The sequence below is a fragment of the Quercus lobata genome, chromosome 2 (genome assembly GCF_001633185.2).
Source record: "Quercus lobata isolate SW786 chromosome 2, ValleyOak3.0 Primary Assembly, whole genome shotgun sequence".
Classification (NCBI taxonomy): Eukaryota; Viridiplantae; Streptophyta; class Magnoliopsida; order Fagales; family Fagaceae; genus Quercus; species Quercus lobata.
Genome location: NC_044905.1, coordinates 85,944,541 through 85,960,008, shown reverse-complemented (window position 1 = coordinate 85,960,008; position 15,468 = coordinate 85,944,541). Strand labels below are relative to the sequence as shown.

General features: G+C 35.5%; 2 protein-coding genes across 4 annotated transcripts; both read right to left on the bottom strand.

Annotated features, from left to right (window-relative positions):
- Positions 1 to 1,686: 1,686 nt before the first annotated feature.
- On the bottom strand, positions 1,687 to 2,847 carry LOC115973186. Its single transcript, XM_031093435.1, has 2 exons — positions 2,191 to 2,847; positions 1,687 to 2,001 (listed from the first exon to the last, which is right to left on the bottom strand). Exons 1-2 carry the CDS (start codon positions 2,845 to 2,847, stop codon positions 1,687 to 1,689), a joined length of 972 nt encoding a protein of 323 aa, XP_030949295.1.
- Positions 2,848 to 6,535: 3,688 nt separating this feature from the next.
- Positions 6,536 to 14,511, bottom strand: LOC115976967 (VIN3-like protein 1). 3 transcript variants are annotated; one of them, XM_031098565.1, is made up of 6 exons: positions 14,260 to 14,510; positions 13,140 to 13,209; positions 9,079 to 9,709; positions 8,243 to 8,553; positions 6,968 to 8,143; positions 6,536 to 6,846 (listed from the first exon to the last, which is right to left on the bottom strand). In XM_031098565.1, exons 2-6 carry the CDS (start codon positions 13,174 to 13,176, stop codon positions 6,833 to 6,835), a joined length of 2,169 nt encoding a protein of 722 aa, XP_030954425.1. In that variant the 5' UTR covers positions 13,177 to 13,209; positions 14,260 to 14,510; the 3' UTR covers positions 6,536 to 6,832. The 3 variants fall into 3 exon arrangements, with proteins under 3 accessions (XP_030954425.1, XP_030954423.1, XP_030954424.1); XM_031098563.1 differs by having other exon boundaries at positions 6,536 to 8,140; positions 14,260 to 14,511; XM_031098564.1 differs by having other exon boundaries at positions 6,536 to 8,143.
- Between the last annotated feature and the right edge of the window lie 957 nt (positions 14,512 to 15,468).

Here is a 15,468-nt window from a genome sequence, read left to right as displayed (position 1 = left end):
TTTTTTTTTTTCTAAGATCTTGAAATTCAGCATGGCGTAACCAAGGCAGCCTTCAACCTCAAGGTAATGGCAACTTAATTAAAGCATCTTGAAGTCACATCAAATTAATAGAATTATGTTAGGCAACATTATGTACTAAATGACTGATAAAAGTTTCGAAGTAAATTTCAATAATTTTTTGGAAAATTGTTATTGTCTTAATCAAATTACAAATAAATTAAATTAACAAAAAGAAGAGAGAAATTTTTTCCACTGGAGCACTTTATTTAGATTATTCTTTGGAGTAAATTTTTGAAAAGAGACTCACCATATTGTTTTTGTATATACTTGAATATTGCAGAGTGTTCTCCACGTTGCACCCAGAGATGCTCAAAAACAACATTCAAAAAGCCATGCATGTTCTTCTGCCAAAAGTGCTGTGCTAAATGCTTATGTGTTCCTCCAGGAACTTATGAGAACAAGGAATTCTGCCCTTGCTACAATAACTGGAAGACCAAGAGAGGAGGACCCAAATGTCCTTGAACATTTCTTTCATTGCTTAAAATTGTTGTGATCTAGTGAGTAGTAAGCAATATAAACTACAAAATTGTGGGGATTTTTTTTTCTTTCTTCTTCCATATGGTATCATTTGTTTGTATCGGACGTTGGATGGAAAGAGATTTTCTTTTTCTTTTTTGAAAAACCTTATGTGATTGAGTATATTTTTTTGTTGGTATGATAAATGATAAAGTAGTTTGTTGTTAAATAAGAAATTTAAGACTTGGTCAAGCGTGGAAAAATCACACACATAGAATTCGAATAATTCACAAATTGATTTTATTCATTAAAACACAACAAATTTGAAACCCATCGAGGCCATCATATCAAACCCAAAAAAATCGCCATGGTTCCTAAACTTCTCAACATATGCATGGGTCGAGTTGGTCTTATCATTGAGTGGACGAAGTTTGGTTTCAGGCGAAACCATGAAACGGCGACTTTGGGGGATGATAGTTTCCGACGAGTCTGCATTCTGTCAGATCAGTTTTTGTCGGGTTTCAAAACCCAAATTCAACTATAAACAGTAGTTACATTCAATACAAATTCTTATATCAATAAGTGTAGAAGACATGTAACTGAAAAAAGCAACACTATTCTTCCCTCTTGACTTGCTGATTGCAAACTATAACTAAACTATGACCAGCATTATTTGCAAGATGAGATTTTCTTAGACTGAGGATAATTGAATGATGCTATATCATGTTTTAGAGGGGGAAAAGAATGGAAATAATTAACAACTAATTGAAAGACAAAATTAAACAGTCATAATATCACAATCTAGAAACAGGTACATTGGATATAGAATACTTCAATTACAAATTCATTCAATGATAAACAAAATAATAATTGTGCCGATACAACCCAGTAGTAAGTTCAAATACACAATAAAGAGAACCCCAATTTACATCTACAATGCCATTCCAAAATCGAGTATTTGCATGCCTGACAAAAATTCAAATATTGTTGTTAGATACCAAAACCCAAAACATACGTACTAATCTACGCAACTTGGCTAATTGATACAATCATGGCATTTTATATAAAAGCATCACTTACCTAGTTTGGATCATTACTGCTTGTCGAAGCCCCACGGGAAAGCGGACATCTTCTACGATTATGCCCATGTTGATGACATAGTCCACAACTCTACTTTTGTTGAATCTCCCTCAAGTCAGAATCTGGCCTCCAGCTTCCCGGTTCTCGCCGGACCCCATCCATCTCATTCCGTATCCTAGACGCCACAAGTCGACCTTTGCCCCGCAACAGGTTTGGGTCAGGCACCCACTTTGGACCATCCACATCCCTCCACAATGACTCTGACTTTGGCACCACAAATGCATGTGAGTAGGTGCGAATGAAATTCTTCAAACTATAACATGGGTCAATATATGTAGTCGCATCTTGCCCCAAGTGCTGAAGAGCTTTAATTGCATGTGAACAAGGGATCTTTCTCATTTGCCACTTTCCACAACGACATGTTTTGGCCATTATGTTTACTTCATAACTATGGTGTCCCCCTCCAAAGCTATGGATGTTGTATGTAGTAATTACTTAATATATACCATTCAGATTATTAAATGCATTTATTTGGTGTGAAATTGATTTTTGTAGGTTTTGTCCATAGATTTTTAAGGCATATTTACTCCATACCTTGCCCTTTGAGAGATCATGAGTAATTTCTTTATGTCGATCATGGAAATATGCAACAAGTTTGCTCCAAGTGAATTCAACCATTGCAACAATGGGTAGGCCACGGGCACCTTTGAGTACTCCATTGAAGCACTCTGAGACATTGGTTGTCATAGCCCCATAACAATATCCACCATCATGTAGCTGGGTCCACATGTCTAGATTCTTTTTCATTAGATATGTGTATGGCATGATGGATGAGTCGGGTTCACTTTCCTGCCGCTTGGTTCTCCGTTTCTTCCTAAGGGCCTCGATCTCAGCTTCCTTGATAGGTTGCATGTACAACTCAAATTTAGCTTCTTGAGTTGCATACCCCGCTTTCAAGGCCAATGACTTTAAAGTGGCGTCCTGAAAATATGTGTTGAAGTTGCTAGTAACATGTCGAAGGCAATATCTGTGAACTACTCGTAGTCGTCCATCATCATCTCTAGGCCAGTTTGCAATTGCATTTTGAATACCCTTATGTCGGTCAGAAATTACGCAGATGTCCTTATCTGCTATCACATCCCCCAGTGAATTCCTGAGGCGTTCTAAAAACCACCCCCAACTAGGCCCTGACTCTTTGTCCACGACGGCAAAGGTGAGAGGCAAAACCTTGTTGTTGGCATCGGTGGCCATTTGCAATCAACAACACCCCTCGATATTTACCATACAAATGGGTCCTATCAATACTAATCACTGGCTTACAATGTCTGAATCCTTCAATGCATGGAGCGAAAGCCCAAAATACATAGCGCAATATTGTATCACCGAACTCGTCCCTGGGTATGGTGTGACACCAGAACCGGGTGCCAGGTTCTTGATCCCAGTATGCCAACAATAACTTTCTCAACCTTTGGTAAGACTCTTCCCAATCCCCGAATATCTTTGCAATAACTCGTTGTTTCGCATCCCATATCTTATAGTAAGAAAGCTTATGCCCATAATACTTCCCTTTAATGAAATCTCTGAGGTGATAAATTGTTGCCGTGTGTTTTTCTTGCAACAATGGAACAAATTCTGCTGTAAGAAAATTACAATCCATCATTCTATCATCAAGGGCCGTGGCAAGGGGTATACAACTGTGAGGACCCCTATAAGATGTGACCATCCATAGTCCAAGTTCAGGCTTCACAACTGCCCCAACGTACCACATGTATGATTCATCGCCGCATTTCACAGATAGTCTACTTTTGGTCAACCTACTAGTCATAATGTTTCTGTTATGCTTTGCGGCGTAAATTGTTAATGCACGTTTCACCGCCTCTTTATTCACAAAAATCAACCCTTTCGCAAAATTTATGTCCGCATTCCAAGAAGAACCAAATGCTTGCTAAACAACTTCAGGATCAACCATATTTTCCCAAGTATTTTCATAAAATGATGAGGCAGGAGGTTCATAAACGGGGGTCATATTTGTAACATGCTGAACTCTAACATTAGCATCCGCATCATCTTCATCACATTCAGTCATATCATCAACATGAGGAATGGGAGTAATTTCGTGGTCATCAACACCCCTGTCAAAGTCGCCATTGTCAATTCTCTATTCATACTTATCTCTATCGTCAAGATCTTCCCCAAAACAGTCTTTGTCTTCATCTTCAACTACTGGAACTGTAGAGGATTTACCTCGATGTGTACAAAATTGATCTTCATATTTATTTCCAGGTTCGCTCTCAATTGTTACTGGTGTCTCTTGAAAAGGGGGTGTATAGCCTCCCAATGTGGTGTATTGATCATCTAGGACTGCAAATTGTAGAGATGTACTTGTTTGTACAATTTCTTCCTCAACGCCGACTTCCGCACGCGGCTCCAAAGTGATGTACAACTCAAAATCTACTGCTTGTTCCCATTTCTGCATCTTACTAAACATGAATTTCACATGTTTGTCCTCTGTTATCGTCATATATCTATAATTAATGCATTGATTGAGGACTTCATATGGAGAACGAAAAGTAATATGTATGTCATGCAAAGCAGGGTTCACTTGCAACTCTTCCATAATTTTTACTTTCAACTCATTCAGGGTCTTTAACTTACGGCATATCATCATATAGCAGCACTGGATACCTGGACCTTGAAATGAAAATCCGTCATAAGGGTTGGCATTGCTAAGGGGTCCACCGTAGTATATATTTATATGAATCATTGTCAACCTATAGATCATCAAGTGCAATAGTGTTAGTGACAAATTTATAACGCTCAATCAACATCAATCACAAAACTTTGCGTATGAAATGCCAACAATACTAATCTCAACCAAATTTGCATATACTCACCTTTAGTAATCTTACAAAACTAGTCATTATCAATTTCATATTCTTTAAAAATTCCAAATCATTCTAGGGGCATGACTTTCAAAACCCATTCAAATAAGTTATGATGAACAAAAATATTATATGCCAACCAGTTATCCATTGAAATCTCTGTTACAAATCTTCAAAAAATATATCTTAAAATAATTTATGGTAAAAAGACTACTATCTTAGGTATCAAACTCATAATCCATTTCATATCCATGACAAAGACCTAAAAGTACTAAATATTCCTAACAATTGATCACAATATTTAGTACTAATTATTCCCAATAATTAATCACAATATTAATTTTTTTTAAAAACTTAGCATATTATCACAATATTTACACTAACAAACGAAACAAATATTCCCATATGTTGTAATAACATAATAATCACAATATTTGGTACTAAATATTCCCAATAATCACAATATTAATTTGAAAAAAAAAAAAAAACCAACTTAGCAAATAATTTAATCACAATATTTGCACTAACAAAAAAAAAATTCCCAATATGTTGTAATTTAATCACAATTATTTACTAAATATTCCCAATAATTAATCATAATATTACCAGTCATTATAGATATTTTTTCTTAAGTAGATTCATGATCTTATATAAATGTGTCCTAATATTAATTTCAAAAAAAAAAAAAAACTAGCAAATAATCACAATATACTAACAAATAAATTAATCACAATATTTACATTAACAAATAACAAAAACAAATCTTTTCCTAATATGTTCTAAATTTTTCTTTTAAAAAAAACTAGCAAATAATCACAATATTGTAAAAACATTACCTGAGAGTGTTGTGTGAGATGAGTGTTCTGTGAGTGCAAGTGAGAGTTTAGGAAAGTTGTTTCGAAGAGTATAGAGCTGAGTTTCTGAAGAGAATATAGAGCTGAAACTATGATACCCCACGATAAGGAGGAAAACAGGTCCTAATTGGGACCCATGGCAACACGTGGAGGGCTGGGGACCATTCATAAAAATCGAGTCCTTTGGACTCGATTTTGGGTAAGCCCACGTGACCATTGATGCTGTGGGATGAGACTGATGCTGTTGTGAGATGAGACTGATGAGACTAGAAAATCGAGTTCATTGGACTCGTTTTTTATACATAGAAACTGAGTTCAGAGGACTCGATTTATATGTATAAAAATTGAGTCCAATGAACTCGATTTCTTGGCTTACAAACCAAGTCCAATGAACTCGGTTTCTAGGCTTACAAACCGAGTCCAATGTACTCGATTTCTGGCTTACGTGGACACTTTGGCCACCTTAGTTGCTGGCAAAATAATAAAATAACAACCCAAAAATCGAATCCTCTGGACTCGAATTGTTAGAAACCAAATTACTTTGAAACGTTTCCTAACTAATGATATTGTTTGGGTTTTATAGTTATTTTCTAAAAAATCCCTCGTTTATGAAAAACGAGAATTTCAGTGGGAGAAAATATCTTACGAGACCGGTTTATAAAGCGCAACCCTAAATTATTGTTCTTTGTCTAACTATTGCCTACTTGAACCAATCAACTAGCCAATGGTGAATTGACAAATCCATCCCCTGTATCATGGGAACGTTCAAGGTCAAATGAGTAATGTTTGAATCCGCTTCTTTTTTTTTCTATTTTTCTTTTTTTCACAATTGGTTGCAAAATCAGAAATTGTAATTGGTGTAATATTATTTTCACATAAATCCATACCAACTATTTTTATTATCTACTAATCACAATTTATTACCTCAAAATGTTGTGTCAAATAGACTTATTATTTTCAAATCCCCCAACCCCTTTCCCGAGAGAGAGAGAGAGAGATGAAACCAAAATATGCAATGAGTTACACTGTCCCTGAAGAAAAGACTGGAAACAGGATTTTCTTTTCCCCTGATATGTGAAACCGGAGATGCAGTGCTATTTTACTCCAAAAATCAGGAAATTGCTAGAATTTCTTCTATTGTTTCCAAATCCTCAATTCAATGAAAAAATGGAAAGTACAAACTAAGCGATAGAAAACAAAGACTATGACAACGAAGAAGATAACTTAATCATGTAAATTCAGGATCGATTCCATGTACCCTTCTTTAATTTAAAGAGGGAAAATGATGAAGTAATTATACATGTATCCTCCATGATTGAATAATGCAGCTACTTCAATGTAATTAGAATAAAATAGGAAATGGAATATGCCTTCTACAGCACGAAACCTTAAGTGCTAGGCCCCCCCCTTCCAAGAATCATCAGGAACTGTCTCCGCAATCAGCAACTCAAATCTTTTAGCCGGACAACCGTGATAAAAATGAATCACTTCTGATGGTGACTAAGAAAAAATGCCTGTATAAAGAACGGCGAAAACAATCAGGGCTAAATTATCGCAGGAAAAAAATTAAACATGAAGCAAATTAACAATCCTGTAAATCAGACTGCTGTGCCCTTATTTAATGCCACAGCTTACTACAGAATCCGTTTCGTTGCCTCTTGTTGTATATAACATCTGAAAAGGTGTCAACCAACTGGCCTGCTAAGCTACTCGGATCATCCATCAGTGTTTGAATGAATGTGTTGACCACCCTACGTTCTTGTTCTGTTGATCTCAAGCTAAACCATGTTAACAATTTCAATCTAAATTCCTGTTTAATGTGACCTCTGCATTCCAGCAGTCGGATTATCTTCACACAGTACTCAAAGCTCTCATCTAAGCAACATGAACCATTGGGGTTTCGGAATGGAGACCCATTTATCAAAGTGCTGTCACAATCATGTGTCTCTTCATTAGAGTTTGCAGCCCTATTCCTGCAAAACTCTGCCCGCGAATCAACAGCTGGGACTTCCACAGCTGGCCCATGTGTCCACGTCTGTGAGTCGCCACTTCCATGTGATCTGGCGAAACCATTCTTCTCTAAGTCATGAGAAGCAGCGTCATCATCTGCCTCAACCGCCTGCTGCAAAGTGCATCCATTATCTTCATCCCTGGAGGACTCAAATGGAGGGGTGAGCTCTTCATTCAAATCTGGCACTGAAACAACATTCAAGTCAAGCCCACGCGAAACAAAAGGTGACCTTTCTTCAAGAGATTCAGGCTTGATCACTTTTGTTACTTCACAGCATTTTTCCACCTCTGGACTGCAAAACCCATCAAGGCAGCCTTGCTCTTGAGCCCAAGCAAGACGCAGGATCTTTCCAAGGTCTCGAACCTTAAATCCAGAAGAACCATCTGCTGTTGTATTATTGAGCTCCCTTTTGGGACTAGAAGAACTGCCTCCAATGTGGGGATTCTCTTTCTTACGGTTCATGGCAACTGCTAAATTGGAATTCTTGTTAAGTATCTCAACACTGTTGGTGAAACACTTGGCCTCAGAGTGACCCAAGTCCCCAGCATCTGTATATGAAATTATCCGAAAGGTATATTCCGTGCAGGGCTGCAGATTGGAGATCATAATCCTTCTCTGAGCTTTTGGAAATACACAAATGGGATCTTTTGTGTGTGTCTCTTCTCTACTTTTGCAATACCAGAGCTTGTAGCCCTTAATATCATCAGATGATGCATTAGACAGTTCAATCAAGATAATCACAACAGACGATGATGTTACATCTTCAAAAAAGAATTTGCAAGCAGCAGGAAGTGAATCTTCTGCAAAGGAAACCAACAAAATCTATTAATAAGTAAATGTTGTATAGGCATTTCAAACAATTAGAAAGACAAAGAAGACCAATTAGTAGGTTTCCCAACCTCTGCAATTTGGATTCGCATTTGAAACAGCGGCCAGCCATTCATCTGCTTTCTCAGTTGCAAGAGAGCAGAGTTTCTGCACGTCACCTGCAATAGAGAGTCTGCTGACAATGCCACGTGCCATCTTGGCAGATATGCCATTCACTAGACCCACTTCAGTTTCTAGTTTAGCCTTTGCATCTTTTACAATCTCATGCAGTTCTTTAAACCTGGACGTACCTTCCAAGAGCCTGTAACTCAAGTATATCCTATAACAGAGTACATCAACACGGCGAGCATCCTTTGCTATCATTAGCTGCTTCTTCCAACAACTGCCAGATGAAATCATATCATTCCCATCAGCCCAAGGATAAAAATCAGTTACCAGAACAAAAAAGAAAAACTTGTAGCCAATGCTCTATATTTTTTCCATTATACATGGATTCCATCTCAATATGGATCAGAGAGAAGATCTCCTATTCACCAGCCACTTAAGTTCACTAAGGCCCAGTGTATCAATCCAGCAAAGAAATTCACTGGCAGCAATAGCTATTGTGATGGTAAATGATTATCTTAGTGCCAAACAAACAGTTCAAAGATCACTCCATAGAATTCCTACTAAAAAAAAAAAAAAAAAAAACCAATTTATCTCAAAAGAAAGGGGGGGGGGGGGGGGGGGGGGGGGGGTGAGAGAGAAAGAGCTGTCAACCATATCATGGAGTATGGCAACAATTAACAAGGTGCCTGACCAAAGACTAATTCAGCTCAGCGACAACTTCCAGAGAAAAGGCTAGAAAACAGCCTGTCAAGATCAACAATTTCATACCCAACTCAGGAGATGCAAGAAAATTACATACCCAAGTATCCCTGAAACTTTGCCACAAGCAGCACAGCAATAACTACCATCTAGCTGCATCAATTGCCCAAGATCAACAACCCCCACTTTTTCATGTTGAAGGGCACACTCAATGTGACAAGATAACCCACAGGAGTCTCCCTGACCAGGTTCAGATGTGCATACCAACCAAAGACTAGGATCCTTATTGTCATCAAATAGGTGACAGATACAGCATGAGCACCTCTTGCAAAATGTGTCATCTATGGATAGAACAGCTCTACAAGCAGAATTTTTACAGATCCATGAGTTCAAATTTCCAAAATCTGAAGACTGTTGTGGAGATGATGGGAGTCGCATGGGATTTTCCCCCTTCCGATGTTGCTTTTTAGAAGACTGATTGTTTGAACTAGAAGAAGTTTTTCTTGAGTCCTGTTTCTTGATGGTCTTGTTAGTAGTCTTATGAAGTTCAGTCATTTTGCTTTTCGATGAGTTTTTCCTTTCCTTATCAAAACATGTTCGAAGAAGTTCCTTCTTTGGACCAGATTTCAGAAACTCTTGGAGGAGTTCTGGACTTCTTGAAGCATCATCTGAGTGCCCATTTTTCTCTGGGGTGCTTTGCACACTGGAAGAAAGGCTCTGAACACCAGAAACTATACAGAAAAATGAAACCAACTAAGAATTAGAGTAAGTCTTTGACAGGAACAAATACTACAAACAAATTTGAACCAAAAATACAAACTTTAAATGCATATAACCATTAAGGTAGGTACTCAAATCTGTAAATTTTCAAAAATCTAAATTTCAAGCACAAATTTGCTGCTTACTTATTTCTATTCACATAACCAATCAGATCGTAATCCAAAATTTTTGTTTCCTGATTAATTTTATTTCTAACTTAACCTCCTTAATCTTTCCACTCAAACACCTCTGTATTTTCATCTCAATTACACCAATCTTATGAGAACATCAAATCATGTTTGCCAACATATTGCTCTATCAATGGAAGAATACTAGTCCCATTAAATTTTCCATGTACAGTTTCTTAAGTTGAATACAACATAACACCTTGAAAGATAGAATCCCACACATTTACTTCCCTTACCCAAAACTTGTTCTAGACCTCTATTAGCAATAGAAAAAGAGATACTTAAATAAATACAACACCGAATAATTTAAAAATAAATAAATAAAACTTTCATTGAGGAAAGGGGTTCCCAAATAATCACTCTTTTCGACAAGTAAACAAATTCAGTAAAAAAAGTGCAAGAAGGGGCGCAACCCTAGTACTTGGGAAGTATGCAAGGTTGAACCACCAGGTCCCAAATAATTATATCGTTGTGTAAGCCAAAAATATGAAATATATTTGTCTGTCATATCACTTTTCTCTTAGACAAGTTAAAACTCTTAAGGAACATGAATGCAAAATATTTTTTCAGCCATGTACGTGACCTATTAAAATTGCCAAAACCATGTGACACCGGGGAAAACAGTCATCCTAACCAGTAATTAACCAGTTGAGAGCTCACTACTGAAATCATAAACAGTTGATAAAAGAACAAACCAACCTGGCTGATCCTAGTAAACAATTATTTACACAAATCAACGTAGTTTATGTTAACTATGGGTGAGGTTGGCATCAGCTTTTAGCTTTTATATACAGCTTTTTAAAACCTCACTTTTTCCCGCTTTTTCTCACTTTTTCAATTTTTTTTAAGGTACAATTATACTTTAGCACATTTTCAACAAAAAGTTTTTAGTAAAAAGCTAGATAAGCTGTTTCCAAACGAACACTATACTAGATCGTGGTACATTGATAACCTTTTCATAAGGACACAAATTTCCAAATCCTTTCCACACAACAATAATAGAGATCAAAAAATCCAAACAAGGGGGGAAGTGAAGATTTTACAGAAATTTGGGAACACCTGATCAACAACAGATCCTTCCTTACCATGAGAAGAAAATGGGGAAAAAGATTGAAACTGTGGGGGCATCCCAGAAGTGGGCTGCAGGAGACTCAGATTCTTGAAGGAGCAGCCCAATTCAAGATATTCAAGACTGCCAGGGTTCAAAAGGACTATATATATATACATATATACATAGAGAGAGAGAGAAAGAGAGAATTTGTTGACCCAAATTGAAACTCAATTTTCCATTTAATGGATCTAACAAATTATAACCCAGTTACTGAATCCAAAAGCTGCAATGGGTCAGACCAAAGATTGGTCTATCAACACGCCTACATGTCAATGTAACGACCTGAACTCCTTTATCTGTCTATCCCCTTTAATGTTCAAAATCCATATAAACAGAAAGTTTGAGATGTACATAGACATTACTTCAATGGACCGACACTTAAAGAATGAGAGTTCAAATCATTTACAACTTATACGGATGGTGTTTCCCGCACCAACTATCGTTTCCTTTTTCTTTTCTTTTTTGATAAGTGACTATCGTTTCATATTTAGCAGTCACTAAGTTCAATAATCAGTTCCGTTAGGAATTTTAGACAAGACATGAAAATTTTACAAGAGATTTAAAGTTCTAATTTGGCATCTATTTTCTTTGGAAAACTGAAAAAAATTTCCAGATATAAGAATTCAATATGATAGAAAATAAAAATAATTAAAATCCCAAATTTCATTTTGTACTTTTTTAAAATAGTAAGAAAATATTGGTATTGCATGTATACTTCCTGTGTACTTGGGTTGTGTACTTCTCCATTAATGAAATTACTTACAAAATATAAAATCTTGGATGACAAAGGGAGGCGTGAGATGAAAAACAACATCCGAATTTCATACCCTACCTATGAAATTCATTGGACAAATTTGTGACATAATTTCATGGCCTCTATTATGGTCATCAAATTAAAAACTAAAAATGCAATTATGTTCCAAGATGTAAACATTTCCCCATGATAGACAGATAGTCCACCATAATTAAGATGGTTTCCCTTACCAATAAGTAACAAGTGCTTCTCTTCATGAAAAGTTCCTTTGAATGCTGCATGTATTCTTATCAAGAATAGCTTCCTTTGAATCCAACATTTCTCTTACAAATTTTGATCTAACCAGACACCTCCTCCAAAAGGCTTCCTATCTCACTTTGAAATGCATATCACATTTCCATTAACAAGATTCTTTATTTAAGGCTTCAACTAGATAACTATCATGTATTTTATTTCTTTTTTCTTTAAATGGTACTTTAAATGTGCATACAATGGGTCTTGAACTCACAAACCTTACCTTCCACTCCATCCTTATAGGAGAAGATATGTCCATTTGAGCTAGAGCTCAATGCCAATACCCGTCATCTTTTTTGTTTTCATTTCTATTGAGCCCAACATGTTTAAGCCAATTAAAATTGATACAGTTAATGAATATGTTAATAGCATACAAAAAAAATACTCACAAGTCACAAACATCTTGAACAACAATCATAAATTAAATTCAATGCAAGCTTTTATTTTCATAACATTAGTTAATTAATAATGCCACCATGGTCAAGCTACTGCACACAAGAAGCAAATTTCCAAAAACTGAGCGAACGAAAGCCTTATCCTGACTTTGGGGGACCAATAGACCTCTTTCTTATTTTACCAAAAACACATGTAGGACAGAATCAGTTATAAGACAATCCTCTAGTAAGACTTAATATTTAAAGCAATAAGCGTCGCTGCAAATGCTTGATTCCCTAATCCCTACCTCTGAACCTATCAGGAATGCTAAGAGCTTGTTGATTGTGCATCATAACTTTTCAAATAAATGAAATTCTAGATTAAAGTAATATTGCAAGCACAAAATTACATTTGACAGCAAGGCAACATAAATGTAACAATGTTCATAAAGGTACGCCACAACCAAGAGAAACAAAAGAAATTGAATACTAACTAGGAGAAGTAGCTACAATAACTTAATAATTATAACACACCATAAATGATAACCACCCACTTCTATGGTTTTTTTTTACTAGTAGCCACCTGTAGTACGAAGCATTAAAACGGCAATATAAACACACAAAAAAAACTTTGTACCCATGAAAGAAAAATAAAACATATAGGATACATCAAAACCATACCTTTAGCTAGAAATTTATCTTCTATGTCCATTTTCATTAGCTAAAGACAACAACTGAAGCAGTGCTCCCTCTGGAAACATAAAAAACACTAAAAACCTTAGCACATATGTACATTAGGGACAGTGTTTTAAAAAAAAAAAACCATATTAGCAAGAAATTTCCATTAATATAGCTAAATCGACGAGGAAAGGTAATTAAAAAAAGAAAATTTTAAAAATAAATTGTTTATTGCAAGGTTAAATATTTCATCTTTACTGTCTAGCTAAATAAATAAACCAAAGATTCCATTCTCACTGAGTTGGTTTAGCTGAGTACAGTTTCTATGAAAAGAAAGAAAAAGCCAGAAGCATAGGAATCAAATATTTATTTCAGGTTCTGTGATCAAATTAAGCTAAAGAAACAAATTTTGGCTTTCCTAGCAACAATGCAGATCCCGAATTCAACGAAATGATACAGAATTACAATGCAATGCTACAAAATTAGTATTTGAAAATTCGCAACAAAAGAAAAAATTGGAATCAAGAATAAGAATTTAGAAAACAGAAATTCATAAAAAAAGAAAAGTAAACCAAACAAAAAAAAAAAAAAAAAACTACTACTACTTTTGCTTTATAAGAAAGTCAAATACTCTCATACAAATTGAACACAGCCAAAAAAATTAACTACCTTTCCATCGTATTGTCAGGCAGAATTCAAATACAAGAGTAAGCTTTACTATTGACTCCTTCAAACACTACTAAAAGAAAACACTTTCGAAAAACAAAAACAATAAAAAAAATTATTTAAAAAAAAATCAAACAAATTCATCGTAATGTAACTGAAAGCAGTAAAACTAGTATTTAACAGTCTTCCTCATATACATTGTGTGAACTAACGGCAAAATAAATAAATAAAAATTTTCTGTGAGTAAAATAAATAATTTAATTCGCGAATTTAAACACAGAGAATGATTATAATTAAAAAAAATTAAGAAATTTGAAAGTAGATTACAATTTTTGACAAAACGAGAGGAACGGATCTGAGCAGCAAAAAGTGTCCAAAACTCGCGAAAATTTTAAAAAATCGGGTTTCGTAAAACAACGAAAACAAAAATGAATCTGTAAAAAACGAAAAAAAATACCTGTGGATTAGAATGGGAGCGAATCTAGGGTTTCGAAACGCCAGAGCCGAAGAATTCGCTCAGAGAAAGAGAGCATGAAAAATCCAAAAGCGTGAGAGAAAGAGAGAAAGAAACTTCTTCGTTTTGGTTAGTTGTTGGCCTAAGAGAGAGAGAGAGAGAGAGGGGGGGGGGTGCTTGTACGAGTTGTTCACGTTTTGTGTGAGAGACTGTGGGGAAGCGGTGAGAAATTCACGCGTGGATGAGGCGCGTTGAGGAGAGGAGGAGTTAGGTTAGTTTGAAAGGAAAGCGAGGGTTGGTTTCTGTTGTGCATAATAAAAAAGTACATAAAGCACGGCCTCGTGTTGTGATTGGTTGGTGTTAAAAAATGTAGCTCAGGCGCGTCGAAGTGACATTTGTGCGTATTTATTTATTAAATAATTTGTACACCACTTTTCTGATTTTTTTATATAATTATTTTGTTCATCGAGGTTTTGTTGGAAAATTAATGTGTAATTAGGGCCACGTCATTTTAGCATTTACTGCATGAGATTCTCAAAAATAAAAAGCATTTACTGCATGCGTATTCCCATTTGGATGAATTGATTCCGTTGGATCTAGGAAAAAGTAATATTTAGTAAGTAATGACTATCACTACTAATGGTTGGTTTGGATTCAAGGGATGAGAGGGAAAATAAAGTAGAATAATGTAAATTTGGCTGTAATTTAATATATCTTTAGTCAACTTTATTATATTTCCTCTTTTTCCCTTTTATCCAAACGGATCCTTAGAATAGTGAATTGGTGAAATGTTAATATTGTTAATGAATGCCTGAATTAGTTTAGAAATTATTTTTAAAAATATTTTATGAAAAAATGATTAAATAATTAATTAGTTTATTAATAATTGCCCTAAAAGTACCCGTTAACATAATTCATTGTTATTTTACAGATATCTTTCAAATATTAGATTTTGACACAGTTACGTGGTATCATTTAATACCAAATGCATCACCCAAATCTAAGCTCTCATGATAGAACACTCTAAGAGATGCACCTAAATTTGCAATATACTTAAATGTCAATCAATGATTAGTAGTTAGTAAAGCGCTAAAGTTCCTAATCCAATTACATTTAAGTTACATCTAAGCAAAATTAAGTGCAGATAGATTAGGGTGTGTTCAAAGCAGGCCGCCTCGTGAAACTTCTTTTTTTTTTTTTTTTTTGGGAACG

Bases quoted from the DNA above. Each gene is read 5' to 3' on its own strand.
- LOC115973186 (XM_031093435.1), bottom strand. From the start codon at position 2,847: ATGGCCACCGATGCCAACAACAAGGTTTTGCCTCTCACCTTTGCCGTC. The intron at 2,002-2,190 runs GTATGGAGTAAA...CGTTGTGGAAAG, and splicing joins ATGATCTCTCAAAGGGCAAG to TGGCAAATGAGAAAGATCCC.
- LOC115976967 (XM_031098564.1), bottom strand. From the start codon at position 13,176: ATGAAAATGGACATAGAAGATAAATTTCTAGCTAAAG. The intron at 9,710-13,139 runs GTATGGTTTTGA...TTTTCTGTATAG, and splicing joins AGATAAATTTCTAGCTAAAG to TTTCTGGTGTTCAGAGCCTT. The intron at 8,144-8,242 runs GTTGGGAAACCT...TTTCCTTTGCAG, and splicing joins TGCGAATCCAAATTGCAGAG to AAGATTCACTTCCTGCTGCT.